This window comes from Trachinotus anak, unplaced genomic scaffold (genome assembly GCF_046630095.1).
Source record: "Trachinotus anak isolate AG129_WGS33_773 ecotype Australia unplaced genomic scaffold, CSIRO_AGI_Tana_v1 ptg000028l, whole genome shotgun sequence".
In the NCBI taxonomy this organism is placed as follows: domain Eukaryota; kingdom Metazoa; phylum Chordata; class Actinopteri; order Carangiformes; family Carangidae; genus Trachinotus; species Trachinotus anak.
Window position 1 is genome coordinate 8,295,488 of NW_027273879.1, and position 15,333 is coordinate 8,310,820.

At 38.3% G+C, this 15,333-nt stretch overlaps 1 protein-coding gene across 1 annotated transcript in view; it reads left to right on the top strand.

The window, feature by feature from the left end:
* brinp1 (bone morphogenetic protein/retinoic acid inducible neural-specific 1) overlaps nucleotides 1-15,333 on the top strand; it is a 110,361-nt gene that overhangs the window by 68,383 nt on the left and 26,645 nt on the right. The window contains exon 5 of the mRNA XM_071466269.1: nucleotides 6,040-6,145. Coding sequence (XP_071322370.1) covers nucleotides 6,040-6,145 — 106 coding nt within the window. The remainder of the gene's footprint in view (nucleotides 1-6,039; nucleotides 6,146-15,333) is intronic.

Below are 15,333 nucleotides of genomic sequence, written 5' to 3' on the forward strand. Positions count from 1 at the left end.
GAGCTACATTAAATATGACTTTTAGACATGACACATTTAGGAATTTTTCAAAGAATGCTTATTCAAATATTCATACGATGAATATTAGATATACAGAAACACACTACTATACATATGGTTGTCTCTTTAATGTGAATTACAGTACTGCTGTAGCCACATGTAATGTGATATGAACAAGACAGAAAAAAAAAAAAATGTCCTCAGAGATCTTTCACTACCAGGCTTGGAGAATTACTGAGGAGCACGTCTCTTCATTTCTGCGTAGCCAGAAATAGCAAGTCATTAAGAGAATGGCAGGTGATGGGCAGATTAGGAAGGCTCAGCAGAGGCGATACGTAATGAAGACAGTTCAACCTTACAGTATTCTCTCCTGTCCCACTCGCCCGTCTTATTGCCTTCATCCCTTGTTTTCCTTATCTCACATAGCTTCAAACCACCTTTTTATTCTCTTCTGTCTTTTCAAGTTGAAACGCAACTTGGGGACACAGTATAATGTGAAGTTTGGTTTCGGAGAATAATACTCCTCTCAGTATGGTTTGAAAAACAGAAATGAGAACACACTGTTCCCATGACAAGTTACAAGAATTATAGAAATAATGAGAGCTCCATATGCTGTGATAATTTTAATGAACTTGGTGAAAGTGGTTTCATTGCACGAGTGAAACAGTTGAGACAAATCCGAGGGTGATATCTAATGCACATGATTTCTCTATCTCCGTTCTCACAGGGCGGCCATGCTCATGTAAAGCTAATACCAATTAAGTCCATAGAGATAAAATGTATGGAGTAAAAATAAAGAATTCTAAGTTCTTTACTGGAAATAAAAGCAAAGTCTCAGTTTACTACGCTTTCAGCTGATACATGGGAATTCAGATAAATCATATCTGCAAAACTCACATGTGCTCGCTTAATATCAGGCGACAGGTAAGTGGTAAAATATTTAATTTGTATATGGTCAGGAAGAAGAAGTTGATAACAACCTTTTATTTGATTGAAAATGACCCAATTCTCAATCCCTCTAATTAGGCATGAGGAAGTCATACGACATTTACTTTACAATTGATGTTCTAGGAAGCCTGCAATTATCCCTGATATTTCAGTGCTCCATGATAATTTAAGTCTGTTTTGCAATTACTCTGAGAATATTTGCATTGCTTAGTGTAAGAATACATTGCTTTCTATGTCATGACTTCTGAACGTTGTCTTGTGGTTAAGAAACTGTAATTCGTCAAGCTCCAGGATAATGTGTTTTTTTTTTGTTTTTTTTAAATTGGTGCTTTATTAAAAGGCAAGTGCATTTTAGAGGTCAGCCATACAAGTGAATAGGCTGGAAACACATGGATAGTGTTGACAATAGTTAGATAAATACAGTATGTAGTACGTACAGTATGTTGTTTGCTACAGCTGCCTAATTAGAGTAGGTCAACAAGGCTGCTTCCAATCAAATAAAGTCACAGTTTTATAATGAGTGCGTGGCACCAGACTTAAACATGTAACAAAAAGTACTCAAGGTCACAATACTTGGTTGGTGCACTTAGCAACTGGTTATGCATGTAACAGAGACACACAGGATTCATTTTAATATGAAAAGAAAGACACAATACAGGCTAATTGAGACTCAACACAAACACATATCTAGTATCCACACATTTGTCAACTCAACACCTGATGTTCTGCAGCTGCACTGTGTGCATGTCACCGGGATGAACTTTGCATTTTAAAATACAGAAGAGCTTTGCACAGACAGGAGAAACTTGGTTTTCCAACATCTGGGGCTTGGGGAATAGTACATGTATATTTGGTTGCCAACAGGAAAAAAAAAAACAAAAAAAAAAAAAAAACACATAAACAGAGGAAACTCGGGATCTCATGTGCATCATCTCTTATTTACTTGGTTAGATGATTTTCTTGATGACAGATGACAGTTAGAGAGGATGTTCCAGAACCGTGGTTTCTGACTGTGGGCTGTGATACAGTCTCGGTCCAGTGGGATTCTGCTGTTGTGTTCTGCTTAATAATCCAAATCCTCTAAATCCCCTTCGGCCCACTTCAGTCCTTTGATTGCTCCTTGTATTTTTATTACGTTATACTCCATTTTAATAATCTGGTGCACAGCACTCTTATGGTGTGTGCGCTGGAGAGAAAGAAAAGAGACAACCTAACAAGTGCTGCATACTGCTCTGCTAAGGTCATTCAGATTACAAGGGCCACTCTCTAATCCATAAAGCTTGGTATGTCTGTGCCCAATTTGGAAAAATAATTCTTGGAGAGAAATTACTGTATGTTGTATGTAAATAGCCTGTAGCAAGCTGCACTCGTGTGTATACACATGCATTAGAGTGTGTGTGATGTTTGTGTGTTAGCTACAAATGTAAATGTGCCTAAACTAGCTGGTGCATTTGCCTGTTTCGCCACCTGGGGATATGTCCATAGGCGACAAGGGACAAACAAACATTCACTTTGCTCAGTCACAATGGATCATGCAACACAACCTTTTGAAGGAAGTAATTCATTTGACGATAAGCACAACAAAAAGGGAGGGAAAAGAGCACTGTCAGCAGCCATCAAGATGGCAGAGTGTGATAGGGAAGTCTAGCTCTGTAATCAATCTGCATGTGCACTTTATGCAAGGCCATGAGGTGCATTTCAAAGTCCATTGCTTGGCTGCAAGAAAATAGAGAAAGGTAATGTGACTGGGGATTATGGACCAGTTCAATGGAAAATGACAGATGAGATGATCGTTAATATCTAGTAAACAACAGTCTAACCCAGTCAAATAGTTGTAAGAAACACTTCCAGGTTTTACCAAAAACCAAATTTAGTTTCCGTGTAGAAAGAACTGCTTCAAAAGGAAGCAATTTCACTAAACATTACTAGCTTGGTAGCTTTAATATCCTATATTGTGCCATTTAGATTGCATTATCACTCCGGGATATCACTCAAGAGATTTTCCATAATAGCTAGTGATGTTTCCCTGTCACTCCATAGGGAATTTATTTCTAGTCATTAAACTTTTGTTTAAAAACACATTCACATTAACAATGTCACTCAAATGCAACACTATCATATACTGATGGTGCCAATTAGATACCAGTTATATTTAGTGCAGTGTGTTCAGACATTCCTGTCCTGAATAATGGATGTGATTAAAGAACACTTAGAATTATGTCTATTTATTTCACAGCAGTGTTGTCCTAGAATGATACAAATTACTGTAGCAAGATTTATTCAGGAGCAAATTCACTGAATATTAAGATTGTATAGTTCTCCTACAGAGTCTGCTCTTTTCTGCCTCCTGTTATTTTCTACCCCCCCAACAGACTGATGCCAAGGGTAAGATATACATCTATCTAATTTCTTGCTTGTCAGCCCACCATCTGGTGCAGTATCAACATTAAAGACAGGAAAAAAAAAAATGGTATCATACAATCAATCACAGACACAAATGCACACACTCACACTAGTGTAGGATGCACAAATTACTCAGGCCATAGGTGGTGGTATTTTTTCTTTACCCAGCAATGTGATGTTTTGTCAGGTTCAGTGTGAGTACAGATGTGAAGGCCCTCCTCAGGATATCAATTCAGTCTTAAGCACATTCCGTTAAGTTCAAGTACAATTAGCCAATTGATACATAAAGGAGTGTTTTCACAGTTGATGCAGGCAGGGCACAATGCTACAATGAAAACTGATTAGTTGTGTTTGAATTACCCCCACTCCCAATACTGTAGATCAGTTGGAACAACCTCCAACTGTATTTAAGCTTCCTAATCATTCATGTAAAAAGTTAATTTCTTTTATCAGTGGTTCCCAAACTTTTCCAACTCATGGCCTACTTGAAAATCTTAAAAATGTTGGCGGACCCCATCTGACCCAATGCAGAGGCCACTAGAGGGGTCACTTGTCTATTCACTGTCTTGTGACTCTTTCACTTTTGCTGTTATGGATGTAATCTTGTAGTACACAATCAGACTGAGATAGCAAACAAGTACACAATGTGGTCTGGCTTATCACAGTGATTGACCACGAGAAAAAAAAAAAAAAAACACCACGCAAACAATGAAAGGTGTTTATGTTTTTAAAGATCATTTCAAGAGATTCACCAAAATTGTATTGTCTTGCAAATGCAAATGGTTTGTCAGCCCACTTACAATATCTTCACGGCCCAGTCATGGGCCATGGCCTACAGGTTGGGAACCACTGTATTATACAAAGGGTAAGAATATTTGCTATGTGCTTTTTCAGAATCATGAGCAAGATTTTAAATTGGTGCTAGCTGATTCTACGCAATTAATTCAATTTATACTTATTTTTTCTTTGATTATCCTCATTATCCTTTCCATTTTCCCTCCCATTTGTGGGATTTTATTTAAAGCCTCCAAATGAATGGAAATGTATCAATTAGCAACAGTTTGCTAACAAATTCAATATAAATACAATATTCCACAGGAAGTGTGGAAAGTGTTCAGACCCCTTCAGTTTTTTCACATTTTGTTATTTGATATTTTTCCACAATGACAAAGAGAAAACACAATTTTAGATTTTATTTTTACAAATTAAAACACACACACACACACACACACACACACACACACACACACACACACACACACACACACACGCACGCACACACACACCACAGATATAAGTCTTCAGACCATTTGCCAACACATGTAATTTAGCTCAGGTGCCTCTCATTTCTCTTGATCATCTTTGAGATGTTTCTACACCTTGATTTGAGTGCACTTGTGAGAAATTCAGCTGTTATGAAAAAGGTCTCAGTGATGAAAATGCATATCAAAAACCAAGCCAGTAGGTGAAGGGAACTGCCTGTAAAGTTCAAAGACAGGATTGTGTTGAGGCACAGAGCTGGGGAATTCTTAAATGGAAGATGTTTCAAGCAACCAGGACTCTACTACTCTTCCTATTTGATTCTGACGTGTTCAAATCATAGGTCTGCTACTTGGTATAGGCATTTCTTTGTTTGTGCTGAAGACCCGCAAAAGGAAAAACTAAACAAAACAAAAAAAACACAACAACCTGCACAAGGTTTTTGGCACTATGCAGGCTTTGCCTCCTTTAGTGTTTTTGTGGAGCACCATCTCATTTGTTCTCTTGGAATCTTGTGAAAGTACTCATTCAAACAACTGGAAGAACTTAATGAGCAAAAGCAACAAAAGAGAGGGGAGATTTTACTCCTTTTCTTTTCAAGTGCAACCTCTTCAAGGTCTCAGCTGTGGAGCCTGTATATTTTAAAAGCAGCCTTTTCACATCTGAATAGCATCATTATTTCTTTTGACAGCAGTTTGGGATGGGCAGCAGGAACCGCTGCTGTAGTCTCAATGCTTTTGTTTGGGATGAAACATGGACACGGTTAAAGAAAAATTAATGCCATTAAGGTTTTTTCTTCCAAAAAGCTTTTTAATTTTTTTTTTAAATTAATATTAAAAGTGGCTTTAAAGTGAGAAGGGAGAAAAATAATTCATCCTTGTTACAAGTTGGACATGTCACCAGCTGCTGCTTTAAAGTTGTATTACATAAAAAGGTATTATTTAAAATGCAATTATGTCTTTGTAGCATTGAATCAATTAGTCCTCACATTATGGCTGACTAGAAAACTAAAACATGTTTCTTGTGTGAGAACCTGTCTCAATACATTCTGTCACTGCAGAAAGTGGGCCACAGGCTGTTCAATATACAAGTGTGAAGTCGTACAGTTAGCACGTGTGAAAGTCTAAGTCAATCGAAATCAGAGAATTGCCTAATGACTGTTACATTATGTATTAAACAGCTGTGACATTGTTAGTGGCTGGTTTGGTTTTGTGGACCCTTCATGTTGCTGTCTGTAAGAGGAACACGTCAGAACAGAATATGGAGAGCAGTGCTACATACTCTGAGAATGACGCACAAATATGCTCTATTACTGGCACATAATGTACAAGCAGACATTTCCACTGACTCATACACATTTATACACATGCTGAGTGCATTTGCTCACTCTCAAATGTATCTTTCATTTGAGTCCTAATTCTCTTGCAGGTGACAGAGACACGGACGGGGCCACTGGGATGCAGCAGCTATGACAATCTGGACTCAGTTAGCTCGATCCTTCTGCAGAGCCCTGAGAGCAAGCTTCATCTGCAAGGTAAACAAACCCAGCCTACCCATATTTCCCCATATGCAGCCCCGCGATGTTCAACTTAAGGGTCAAACACCATTTTGGCCTCTAAAATTAAAGGAGATCTTTAGTTGTACATGAAATGGTCATAGGTGGACTGCAGAAATGGTTTGTGCCTTCTCAGAAATGAAATGTCAATGCATTTTTTAATTGGGGGTAGGACTGGGATGGATCTGCTTCCCTATTCCCTCTGGGGATTGTGATAGGATTCTCTGTGGTTATAGATGTCTGCTCATGTTCTAACGTGATCGGGTTCTTAAGTCTCACTTAAGGCTTTGATCAAAGACACAACTATAGTCAAACCAGCTGCGTGAACTGTGCAAACTATTCAGACATTAAAGCAGAAACTAGCAGTCTCCGTGCAAGTACAATGTATAATGAGACAATTACAAACAGCATACAAAAAGGTAAATATTAGGGTTAAAGTCTGATTTATTTGTCGTCCATCTGGATGTATCTTAAGAATGTATTCAACACATAAATGAGTCACTTCTATTTTGCTTCCTCCAAACTGAATCTACTAGCATTTCACTCACAGATCATACATCAGTGGATTCAAATAGCAACTTTTATCCATTAGTGGTTATGTTCTTTTAAGCGAAAATAGTTCCATCTCAAACTGTGACACAAGTAATAATTAGCCCTAGGAAAAAAGGAATTGCTCGCAGTGACAGTCACCCAGGGGAAAAGGGATGATGAAAGAGTGGGTCACTGTGGTCAAGTGTTTGAATGGTGTGATTGGTTCTTTGATTTATTTGAGTTTATGCAGGTTATGAAAACCAGTTTGAGAATCAGAGGCATATTTTCAGTCCACCCCCCACCCAGTTCCTTTTCTCACTGGAGGAATCACTACTCGGCTTCTAAAATCAGAGAACTAAGTGGTTTGTCAAAGAAACACTTTTAAATCCTCCACTGCCACTTACTCAGAAGGACTCTATAGGTTTTGAGAAAAGCTTTACTGTCATGCTCCAAATGTATTAGCCTTGTGCTTTGAAGACTGTTTTGTCACTTGATTGATAGATGACAGGCCTGGGAGAGATTCTCTTTTGGCTTGATAATAGCCCCAAAAGAGTCAAAGCTTTTATGATTTGGTTTGGTTTCTGGCTTAGTTTTTGTATTATAGGCTAAATTATAGGTATGTGTGCGTGTGTGTGTGTGTGTTTGTGTGTTGTGTGTGGTCGAAGGGGCAAGGGGAGGTGTTGAGAGCTCTCCTGAAAGTTCACGCTTTTAAAAGCAATAATGGTCTCTGCCTTTAATTAGACAGACAGCTGATGGTGTAACTTCTTCAACAGTCACAGTGCTCTTCAGAGTGATGGTACTTCACACAGCCCATGAGGCGGCATACAATCAATGGAGAGCTTTTAAGGTCCGTGCTGCTCAAATATATCTATGATAAGATCCAATCATTTAATTCACCCTACACCTTTCATTCTGTCATGAACGCAAGAGCAAAAATAACAGAATTCTTTACTCAAAGAACCACATATTTCTCAAAAAAAAATAAAGAATAAAATAAAATAAAAAAATAAATAAATCCAAGTCAAATTAGGTTAAAGTTTTCATAGAGTTGGGTCATGGGCTCTGGTTTGCATCAAGCCCCATGTTGGTAGGATTAATGCTTTGTATTGTTGCTTTCTATTTTTTTTCCCAGGCAATTTAGTTAGCTTCAGAATGGTGTCATTTTTCTGACTCTATACTGGGTAGTACATCATAGAGCCATTGCCTTTTATTCTTGATCATTATAGTTCTCTCCTTTTGTATATACCCTTACATTAAGAAACATGAGGCTATGTCCATAGGCCATTTTTTCCCCCCTTTGTGTCAACAAACAAGCAGATGACAGAGAAACACAGACATGGCCTTCACTTTGATATGTTTATCAGTACTGCCAGCATCTAACAACATTTGAATTTCAAAATGACATATAGTTGAATGGGTTCAATCATAAGACACTGAAAGGTATATTTGTTGCATTTTTGCAAATTATAAAAAAGTAAAGCATTTGCTTTGTGTAAGCAAAGTTGTTGGTGGGTACTAAGTGACTGCTAGAGTACTATATACACTCTCTTATTTTTTCATGCTGGTTGATGGGGTGTCAAAGTTGTCTGTAGGTGGTTGCTAATGAGATCTGGGGTGGTTTAAAGGATAACGTCAGCGTTTCTTCTTTGTTGAGATAATCCATCCACCTGACAGGTGTGGCCAGGTACTGATTACACAGCATGATTATTGCACAGGTGTGCCTCAGGCTGGTCACAATGAAAGGCCACTCTAAAATGTGCAGTTTTAGTTTTGAAAAAAAAAAAAACCACACACATATTAGGCAATGAATCATGGGTTTCACATGACTTATGTGTGGACATGCGTACATTATTTTATTTTTATTTTGAATGAATCTGAGACACATGCAAACAGGAATTAGTCAGGATCCAGAAAACAACAAAGAGAAAACTCATGCAGTGCTAGAAGGAACTTGGCTGTGGCATTGTCACCACGAAGGTGAGCAGACAATCTGGCGAGGAGTGGAGTGAAGAGCTGGGGTAAATATACTCCTTCAGCTTGAGATGATGAGGTGATCAGATCCAGGTGCATAGGAGAACTAGTGGGAGCGGGAGCTGGAAGCCACACCAGGCATGTCCACACACACACACACACACACACACACACACACAGAGAGGAGCAAGGTAGAAAAACAGGCAGAATAAGCAGAATTCTACAGTGTGCTCTTTCCCTGTAAATGTAAAATCCCTCAAATAATGCATGCCAGTTTTTAACAGGAGCATGGAAGTGTACCTTTTTCTTTTTTTTCAAATGACCGAAGGAATATTTTGGGAAGTAGTCAGATAGAACCATTTTTTTTTTCACCTTACTCTCCAGCATGTATGTTGTCATGTAGGTCTAGTGGAGATAGATAAATCACTCCATAACCAGACTGTCAGGCCCTCATGGTGAGGAGGACACTGCTTTTAAAGGGATGATGGGAGAAGAGCTGGTGTGATTGGACACTACTGATGCCTCGCTCCAGCCAACCCCTGACAAGCCCCATGATAATGTACACATAATAATGGATTCTGCTGAAATACCACAAGTGCGCTGCTACACACTGCACATTAAATTCCTGGAACCAAAGGGTCCCAAGCTACAAATGCTTCCTCTATTCTGCTGTGGCTCCAATTAAACTGATGAAGTGCTTGGAATAGAAATGGATTTTGATAAGTGACAGTGAGAATTGTTTGATTAGAAAAACACATACACATCAGAGAATAAAGGTATGAAGCACCATCTAAGCTGTGTTTTAAATGTGTTTTCCTTTATCTGAGTGCACTTACAAAAATTGCATATCAAGAAAATCGCATGTTTAATGGTTGAGGCATTTGGAACAACTTGTGAACATCATAGTGGTTCCTCAAGTTGATCACCTTTTTGTTCACACAAAGCACAGTTCTATTCAGTGACTGACTTAGTGTATCCCACTTTATAGTCAGCGTCCCAAAAAAATAACAGCTGTGACATCCTTGTCTTCTTTGACGATGCACCACAAATGGACTTCACAAACCATCCCTGGAGGAAGACGACACTGGCTGAGCCCAGGACTGCTCTAATAAGCACTAGCAGCTCTCAGCAGATCTAATGAACACTGACCATGTGACTCATTTTCAAACGCCTGTTGACCTTTTACCAGACAATTAGCTATAATGCAAGGTTTTGGTATTTAAACTGTGGGGAGGAGTCACATCTGGCTAGTGTGGAAGATCACAGCAAGTGCCAGCGCTATCTAATGTAAAATATATACACCGTGCAACATTTGAGTTGAAATAGAATAATAATTATTGAATGCAGTATTTTTTTTTTTTTTTTAGGCAAATCTCGTTGAGCCTGAAAAGAAAAGTACCCACTCTAATGTAGATGTACTGAAAACCTCTAAAGAAAGATTAAACATCCTTGACATTTCTATACAAAAACTACTGCAGATTTTCTCTTAGGCGATATCTACCAGTTTATTCTGTCCAAGTTCACATGAAAAAATAAACGCACTGAACTTGTGTAGCACGACTCCACAGCGCTCAACCACCTCATTAAACTAAATTTTGGTGCGTTCAATCAAGAAAACACTGAAGGGAAATGCACACCTATCCTTGGAGGCAGCAGCTCACAGGTAGATAGAAAAAAGAAGGAAAGAAAAATCCTACACATCCATGGTGACCTATGCTGTGTAGGACAGGTTCTTCAAATGAATGACCTCACAGGGCAATCAACATCAATTGCAGAAACAGAGTCAATAGAGAGGTTATTCATAGCCAAGAAAGGCTTCCATCGTCCAAACCGGTTAACTGAAAACCAGTAAAATGCTGAGTAAAAATCTCAGTGTAGCTTTCAACCTTGATGTGTGAATAAATGTATTTGATATAAATTTCAATCGAGCAATAAGCAAGCAAATGAATACAAAAACATGTCCCAGCAGCACTTGCACTATTTAAAGATAAATAAAGAAAGAGTTTTTCACATGCCTTCCTGTGTGCTGTTTGTGTGGAGATGCATTCATGTGTTTCTGTGTGTGTGTTTCTTACAGAACCGCTGCTTAATTTGAATGTTTTTATAGGCCTGTCTTGAATGCATGACCTCTCTATGAACTCGTTTTCTGTGTTGACTTTGCTTACCCTGTCAGCTCACTGACTTGAATCACCTGTGCTGCACACAGCACATCGCTTCACTATGAAAACCATGTATCTCCACAGCTGGCATTTAACATAACATTTACAGATGAACTCAGTGTTTCCTCTATGGTTTGTTAAATTCTCCTACTTCTTAAGGCAAACAAATCATCTTAAACCCAGATTCGGATAGCTGAAACATTTATTATGCGAAAAACGCGGCTGACATTTTGGAGATACGTGGTTTCCACAGGACCATGACACTGTGTCACTGGGATGATTTGTGGTTTTGATTCTGAGAAGGAAAAGTGTTGATTCACAGAATTTGAAATAACAAGATTGCATCTAAGCCATGAAAGTGCACCCGTGTCCTCTTTGCTCTGCTTTGTTTAAAGAAATAAGTTTTGACAAAACATAGAAAAGAAGGTCTGTGCTCACTGAATTTGCCTGAAGTCTCCAAATTCATTTTTTTTTCTTTTCTGTTTAGCCTATCAGCACAGGAAAATAAAGCAGCAGAAAGGTTTAAGCTTTCAGCCTGAGGCGTCATCAGTGTCCTCTCAAACTGAAAGATGCCTCTGGCCACTTTGTCAAGTTCATCCTATCTTAAATATTCACTGGCTAACAAAAAAATAGACAGATTAGCATGCAATAGGCTACCTAAGGGTGGCTGAGAATAACCAAGTGCAGTATGCAGTGTCATCTGACTGAAAATAACATACACAAAATGTTTTTTTCCCCACTTCCATTATTCAGGTTGTTATGGCACTTCCATGTAGCCTCCATGTAGGCTATTTTCCTCTGCTGTCTGCACTGAGATTGGCTGGGAAAGTGTTTTTCAGACAGGGCGTCTAAATCTCTACCAGTGAGGGAATGAAATGATTGCGAACAAATTCTGAACTCTACTTTTAGAAAGTGCAATTGCAGACTGGCATACAGTACAGTTTCATGCACATCTCTCCCTTTTCTATTTGTGTGAACCAGATGGCATGTCAGACTGGTGTGTGTGTGTGTGTGTGTGTGTGTGTTTGTGTGTGATCTCACACTCCGCTGGAGCCACTTCTGGTGAGCTGAGATGAACATGTAACTTTTTGTCAGGATTTTCACAATTATTTTTTCTACCTTACTTTCTTCTACCTTGTTTTTTTCTACCTCGGTTTTGTGTGTCAATAATTGTTCTTCTGGAAACTTTTTCACCATGTTTTTCATCTTTTCTCTTTTTAACTCCACTTTCAATCAAAACATTTTTTTGTAATTTCCATATGGCTACTTGGTATTTTCTCTCCCTACACTATGTTCTCACTTTGTCTATACTCCAAACATGTAATTTCTGTCATATCTATGACCACTTGTTTAATATAGAACAAAAACCCTTTATGTAGCCTAGAATTCTCCTGAACCTTCCCCTATCTTCTGAAAGTGAATAAACTTGTAAAAACATTGATCTATACCAGCTATTTTAATTGCTTATGAATTAAATAAGGGGATCATATTAGTATGCAGCACCATGTGAGTTACAACAAGGATGCAGTAATAGAAAACCCACTCTATTTCATTCTTCTAATTAAACTTTTAATCATCCCTTTTTCCTTCTCACTTCTATTTTTTTCACTCCAGACCTCAGCACTTTATCTACCTTAAGGCAAACGTGTAACTGCAAAACTTTTGGTGGAAAATATATACACAAAATTGACTTCAAGCCTGTAACCAAACATTTTCAGTGTTTATTTATTTATTTTTTTGTGTGTGATTTGGTTTAGTGAGATTAGCTTTCGAATGGTCTGAGACAGCATCCTGGCTTGAGTTAACAAGCAAGGAAATAAGCAAGCTAGTGAATTTAATTGTGGTCAAATTTTTCCTGGAGACACTTTGGCTGTCTTTGCAAAATACCAGAATTTTTTAAAAGTGTAGTATTTTTTTTTTTTTTTTCTCTTCTTCTCACCCCTGTGGTCTGCTCTTTGTGAGCTGGTGGGGCTGTGAGCTACAGATAACACAATGCGGATATGACACTCCCTGGATATTCCCCCTCCTTTCACTTAGATTTAGATTAGAATGCTGTAGTGGAATCTGACATCAAGGGAGCTACCTATCAAAGCCCAAACTCGGTCCTCTTCTCTCCCACAGTTTTGCTTTGTAAAATGTTTGGCAAATTAACCAACACCTTGTGCTTTCTCCCTTTTTTTTCCCTTTTTGCCCCCCAACAATGATCAGAATTAAAGATGGCACTGGAACGATTTTTTTTTCACATTAGATTTCATGCATGACTTAGCAAAGCTTTGATCTATTAAACATGAAACTTTCCTTTGCTCCAACTTAATATGACTGTTTTTTTTTTTACATTTCAGCATGTTTCACATCCTAGCATATACTGTTTGCACCATTTCTACTGGCAGCCAACCACAGCACAAGTGGGCACCAGATTGTACCATTACCAGACTATTTGTGGACATGCAAGAGGAGCTCATTGATCCCGACCCTGTCACCTAACATAAATTACAGTTTAACCTTGCACACACTGATGACTCTGAGCATGATATAACTGCCCTGTTTTGTGTCTCAAATTATCAACTGGACCAAAGACAAATTCTGCATCTGTGGCAAAAAGCCATAAAGGTGATCTGAACCCACTCTTACATTTGTAATGGATCCTGTGAATCACTGGAACACATAGATTTTTTTAAGAACTCTGTTTTTTTCTATTCTCTTAAGTTTAATCTGAATCAAAGATCCGCACTATTAAGCTTTATTACAACTGGGATTTATATACACTTTTGTTCTCCTACATTAATTTGTTCTTTATTTGTTTGTCCTCTCTTCAGGCTAAAGCTTAGAAACCCAACAATATTGGTTTTGGCTGGATTCTGCCTCCACTGGGACCAAGAAGTAAAAATGATTTATTGAGGGGGTGAGAATTGAATGAAAGAGGGAATTAGCATGTGGTAGTTAAATTGTCAGGATTTTCATTGTTTACTTAAGCTCTTATTATAAACTATGTTTCAGGTTGTAGTAGAAAGTAGTTTTATTTTATATTCTTTTCACATCCTATTTTCTTGCTATCTGTTAGTATTTCTCATTGATTACCTTATTTGGATTTGTGTTTTTTTTTTTTTTAGTTTTTCTTTTTTTTTTTTTTTTTGAATAGCAAATAATAGGGGCATTCAGTACATTAGGAAGAAGATTGGAATATTTTTTGTGTAATTTGTACATTGAAAATAGCTTATTGGTCATATATACTAACTGAGCTAAAGACGGATAAAAGGCCTCCACAAGCCATTACCTTGCAAGGACCCAATCACCTCCAATATGGCTGTCATAAATTAGCACCAAAACAAAAGCAAACTAATTTGCTTCTTTCAGCCCCACCGCATGCTTTCTCTCTTTTCTCTTTCTCCATTTTCCTGAAGAGCCTATCTTGGAAGAGCCATGAGCCTATCTTGGAAGATTTATGAATATGTTAGAATAGCCTGAGCCAACAGTTTTCAAAGTGGTGAAGTGAAAATAAATTAAACTGGCCCTGTAGGCAAGTCGTGCGGAGAGTGATGAATTAGATACTCATTGCTCTGTCGCTCGATGCCTGTCCCTCTTTTCAAGTGAAAAAGCTGCAAACATTATGGGGAAGACAAACAAACATACAGATCAATTAAGTTGTTTTTGAGGACGGACTTGTTGAAAAATTGATTTGAAGACTCAAGTATATCAGTAAACACAGCGTCCTTGGTTACCAGAGAATCGTTTGCGGAAGAAAAGTCTTTGATGAAAAACATGGAGAGCAAATGTTGGAAGAGCAACAATAAACACACAGAGGCTTTTTTTTCTTCTTCTTTTTAATCATCTTTCTCTCCGACCCAGCTTTCTCTCTTTTGCTCTGTGTCTTTCTCTAAGCATGCACACAAAACATAGTCTGGCCTTTCTAACCGTTTCCCATTTCTTTTATACAAATGTGGACACTCTACCAAACCAGAAGATCCATATTTATTTGATCATACTTAGAAATTATGGGGTAATTTGGACTATACACCATGGATTGTCACAGTGGTGGTCTGGAGGTATTGAACCCCCTTTCGGACAGGAACGTGTGTTGGATGGAGGCCTTTATGAAAACATGCAGCCTTTTTTTTTTCTTTTTTTTTGCTCAGAGAACTGATAACACTGGATCATTTTCAAGATGGATGGCTGCACACATTTTTTCACTTCTCTCTTACATGCCGAAACCCCAGTACCTGATGAAATCTTTCCATGTTGACCTGGAGGTCAGCTTTCAATTGGAAGTGGTCAATCAAGAGTGAGTTTCCATTTGGGCCAGCATGACCATAAATCTCCTTTTTCCCGCACTCACTCTTGCCAGCTGCAGGCTGCCATTTCTGCAAGTGCCACGGTTTTCCACTCGGTCCTTTTTCTCTGTCTGACAGACTCGCTTTCATCAATTGATTGGGGGTTTCTTTACTTTTTCGTGCTTTGTATTTAGAGTGGTCCTTACAGTTTTGAAATCTCAGTAACATGACCTGTTTT